Raw genomic sequence first — 4,868 nt, 5'->3', positions numbered from 1 at the left:
TCCTCCAAATGGGGGCATACCAGACGACCCCCTATCTCAGACCGCCACTGCATCCGAGAGCTACTGAGTCCGTGCCTCTCACGCCTGGACCCCCCTCAGTGCCTGCGCTTTCCAGCGCCTAGGCTCCCTCTGAGATCGAGAGACGTCTCCCAAGATCTCTGGCCAGCGGTCCTAGATAGCGCATCCGCTTAACCTTATTCTGGCCTTATAAAATAGATATCGATATCTTACAAGAAGTGCGCTAACAACGAGTAACAATTAAGCAGACAGACAGACAATACAGTGCACTCCCCCATATGGAGACCCTACAGGCTGGGGTTGGAGGTCTCTGGAATAAAAAAATCTCGCTGGGGCCTCCAAATGTTAAACCCAAATTTCAGAATCCGAGAGACCAACAAAGAGCCAGCTCTGATGCAAACACACAAGGGTCTTTATTCAGGCTCGAGTCTGGGCTCATGCCCGAAGCAGCAGCTTCAGCGATGAGAGCCCCGATCCAGCATGGCAAGCAGTTTTTATATATCATTACAGAGGGAGGGGAAAGAACTTTAAACTTGTTTTTACACGATAGGGTAATTTCTCCTAATGGGTACGGGGGCACTTGGGATTGGTCTGGTCCGCTCAGCTACCTGTGATTGACGGGGGAGCTGCTAAATGAGCAGAGTGGAATGTCAGCAGGCAGGCTAAGCAAAGGAATGTCCGGGAGGGGTTTATTACTTGACATTCACATACTGCTAGCAGCAGTTGTAGAAGCAATCGGTTATTTTATGAGACAAACAAAAATTAAACTTAACAAAATTCTAAGTACAAACACTGCAAACAAATACAGTGAACGTGGGGTAGGAATCCATATAGTAATAGTTCTCTTAGAGTGTTTTTTTGTTTTGTTTTGTTTTTTAATCTCTTGGGTCTCTCATTGATGTATTCAGATGTGCTTTATCTGTCTATGTATGTGTATAATTGTGTTGAAAGTATTTGAATATGAATTGCAGTTTAGTGCTCAGCAAGCAGGGCCTGAGGTGAAGCAGTTATGAGCTGTTGTTTTCTTGAGGGAGCCCTTAGAGGAAACATTAATATCAAGCAGGCGGTATGAGGGCGCCTTGGGGCTTTCAGCTGAGGAGTCTTTCTGAGAAGAGAGGAGCTGGGGGAGGATGAGCCAGAGCTTGGAATTGAGCATCATAGGCATGCTGTGTTTGGGGACAGTGAGGGCGCCACCTTCAGGAATGAAGAATGGATGTTTGAAGAGGGAGTGGTAAAGAGGGGAGTTACTACAGGTGAGCAGTGGAGCTTGTAGTACACCCTGATTTATGTATCTTAAGTATAATGTATACATTATAATTTGGAAGACTCTGGCCGGCTCTTACTTGCTCTGCTGCCAGCCTTACCCGTGGATTAGGGTGCCTCCTTCCTGCTGGTTCCTCTGCTTTTCCTGCTGCTCCCTTCCCCCACTCTATTTCATCCCAGCAAAGAGATCCTGTTAGAATTCACCAGATCATCATCCCCTCAAACCCTCCAGGTCACTTCCCTGTTCCCCGAATCCGAAGCCTTTCAGAGGCTGCCTGCTGCCCCTTAGACCTTGCTCCCCTAGCTTCGGCCTTAATCTTCCAGTCTCCCTTCAGCCTTCCCTCACACCCCCAGGATCCCCCTCACTTCCTCCCCAACCTCTCCTCACTCCCTTGGCCTCCCCTCACTCCCTCAAGCTCCCCTCACTCCCCCAGCCTCCCTCTTGCTCAGGCCTCTCCCTCATTTCCCCATCTTCCCTCACTCCCCTAGCTTTCCCTTTCTCCCCCAGGCTGCCCTTGCTCACAGGCTCTGCCTGGCTCCCCTGGCCTCCCCTCACTCCTCCAGCCTTCCTTTGCTGCCCCAGGCTCCCCTTGCTCCCCCAGCCTCCCCAGCTCTGCTTCTGCCACTCTGGACTCCTTCTTCTGAACACCTGGTGCCCTCTCACCTCCTGTCTTGCGTTTGCTGTTTCCCCTCCTGGAACCCTCCCTCCCCTCCTTCAGGTCTGCACTCAGATGCCAACTCCTTAGCCAGGGCTTTCCTGACTCTCCTTAAAACTACAGCTGCGCTCTCCAGCCCCTGTACCCTGCCTTCCTTTCCTGCTTTGTCTTCCTCCATCAGCGCCTAGGACCCTCCAGCATACTAATGGTCAATAGGTAGATCATTGCTGTTTGTGTATGTCATCTTGTTTGTTGTCTTCTCCACTGGCATGTAAACTTCGCGAGGCAGGAATTTATCTGTTTTGTTCACTGATCTTTCCCTGGATCTTGTTGGCACTGGACACTCCGTGAAAAAGTGTTGAATGAATGAGTGAATGTACCACTATGTTAGCCACAGAAAACAAGCACACAGAACTTCTAAAGGAGGAATTAAAAATAAATATTAAAATAGGTCTAGGCTGGGCACGCGGCTCAAACCTGCAATCCCAGCACTTTGGGAGGCCGAAGCAAGACGATTGCCTGAGTCCAGGGTAGTAACCAGCCTGGGCAACTTGGCGAGACCTCATCTCTACAATAATAAATAAATAAATAAATAAAAATTAGCTGGGCGTGGTAGCATGCTTCTGTAGTTCCAGTTACTTGGAAGGCTGAGGCAGAAAGATCGCCTGAGCCTTGCAGCTCAAGGCTGCAGTGGCCGTGAGCATGCTGCTGCACTTCAGCCTGGGCGACAGAGTGAGACTCCAACTCAACAAATAAAATAAAATAGGTCTGATATTGACTCTCTGAGTTCTAGAAGATAGTCTTGCTCACTCCCTGGGATGTGGACACGCCTTTTGGAAACCAGATTGGGGGGGCATTAAGATGGAGAGTGATGTAATGAAAGGAATACTTTAGAAACATTAACCCTCCTGCTTGTGGATAAAATGAAAGGAAAGGAAGTTTGACTCTGCTGGCAGTTTGTTAGCCAGGCAGACCTGGGGAATTTTGTTGCCAGCAGTGGGTATGGGAAGGAGGAAATCCACTTGGGGGAGGCGCTTGGGAGATCAGATCCATAGCATCGAGACTGTGAGAGTACAGCAGAGTCATGAGCAGAAGATGTAGACTTGAGGGCTGGTTGTGTGGGTGGAAATGGCAGAGCTTCTGGAGAGTAGGAGATTTGGAAGGGGAGCTTTTGGAAAGAGATGGGAAAAGAATATCGTGAACTGTTTTAGAAATGTTGAAATTCTGCTAGTGAGAGATCCCAGGTTACCTTTTTCAGAACTGAATGGTGATGGGGGAGGGCCATGCTAGAGTCATTCTTTATTTATTTTTATTTTTTTGAGTTGGAGTCTTACTCTGTCACTCAGACTGGAGTGCAGTGACTTGCTCACAGCCACTGCAGCCTCCACCTGCTGGGCTCAGGTCATATCCTTCCGCCTCAGTCTTCTGGATAGCTGGAACCACAGGCCTGCACCACCATGCCTGGCTAATTTTTAAATTTATTTATTTATTTATTTATTTTTGAGTTGGAGTCTCACTCAGTCGCCCAGACTGGAGTGCAGTGGTCGCTCCTGGCCACCACAGCCTCGACCTGCTGGGCTCTGGCGATCCCTTCCGCCTCAGCCTTCCGAGTAGCTGGAATTACAGGCATGTGCTACCACACCCGGCTGATTTTTTGATTTATTGTAGAGATGAGGTCTCGCTGCCCAGGCGGGTCTCGAACCCGCGGGCTCAGGCAATCCCCTCACCTCAGCCTCCCAAAGGCGCGGGATTATAGGCTGAGCCACCGAGCCCGGCTAATTTTTAAATTTATTATAGAGACGAGGTCTTGCCATGTTGCCCAGGCTGGTCTTGAACTCCTGAGCTCAGACATTCCTCTCGCCTCTGCCTCCCAAAGTGCTGAGATTATAGGTGTTAGCCACCATATTTGGTGAGTAATACTTTAGAAGTACAGTGTATTTCATTGCAGAGAATACTGCTAGATAGGGCAGTGACCCAGGTGTCAAACGGAATTGTCATCGCTGCCTTCTCTGTTCAGTTTCAGATGAATTTGAATTGGACGTCTAAGCTGTAGCATCAGTACATATCCCTGTAAATACAAATGTTTAATTACATACTTAACCTACCAAGTGCACTCTGGGCACACTGCAGTCTACCAGGTATTTGTGTGGATTCCGATCCATTTTATTGGTGCAGAGTCTGTGCCAGTTTTGTAATTTGGGAAGGGATTTAAACCGTTCTGCAGTGTCTGTGTGATTTGCTAGCGATCTGATGACATTTGCATTTTTTTTTTTTTTAGAGTTATCATCACCATGTTGGTGACCTGTTCAGTTTGCTGCTATCTCTTGTAAGTATATTGTCTCTTGTCAGAAGTTTTTTACTAAAATAACAAGCAGTTATTCTTGGTATTTGTAATGCATGTGATTTATACATTTGTTTCATTGGAGCTTATGTAATATCTAGTAATAATGTCCCCAAACTGAAAACGTCACATTTTTCCTATGCTCAGGATATTTACACAGAGCCGCACGGACGCTCTGTCCTTATGGGGATACAAGTGTAGTTTAATTGGTACAGATTTAATGCTTATAATTAATTGAAAGTTGTCATTGTACTACTTCATGTTTTATGATTGTGCAATATTTAGGTCTGCTCATTTCACCTAAATATCTCACTGTGGAGCTGATGAAGCTGTTCTTTTTTTCACATTTTTTTTTCTTTTTGAGGGAAGCTCATATCTGATCAATAAAGCCATTCTTTATTAGGACTTTTGTTTATCTGATGAACAGAAATTCAGAGCTAGAATTATAATCCAACAGAGGAAAGGTCTTTTTGTTGTTGTTGTTGAGTTGGAGTCTTACTCTGTCACCCAGACTGGAGGGCAGTGGCACACTCCCGGCCACTGCAGCCTCGACCTGTTGGGCTCCGGTGATCCTTCCGCCTCAGCCTTCC

The 4,868-nt window shown here is 47.2% G+C and overlaps 1 protein-coding gene across 1 annotated transcript in view; it reads left to right on the top strand.

The window, feature by feature from the left end:
• ATP6V0E1 (ATPase H+ transporting V0 subunit e1) overlaps positions 1-4,868 on the top strand; it is a 48,038-nt gene that overhangs the window by 9,514 nt on the left and 33,656 nt on the right. Inside the window, exon 2 of the mRNA XM_008069811.1 lies at positions 4,216-4,263. Coding sequence (XP_008068002.1) covers positions 4,216-4,263 — 48 coding nt within the window. The remainder of the gene's footprint in view (positions 1-4,215; positions 4,264-4,868) is intronic.

This window comes from Carlito syrichta, unplaced genomic scaffold (assembly GCF_000164805.1).
Source record: "Carlito syrichta isolate Samal-C Ts95f unplaced genomic scaffold, Tarsius_syrichta-2.0.1 Scaffold312219, whole genome shotgun sequence".
NCBI classification, from domain to species: domain Eukaryota; kingdom Metazoa; phylum Chordata; class Mammalia; order Primates; family Tarsiidae; genus Carlito; species Carlito syrichta.
This window is presented reverse-complemented; position numbering and strand designations above follow the sequence as displayed.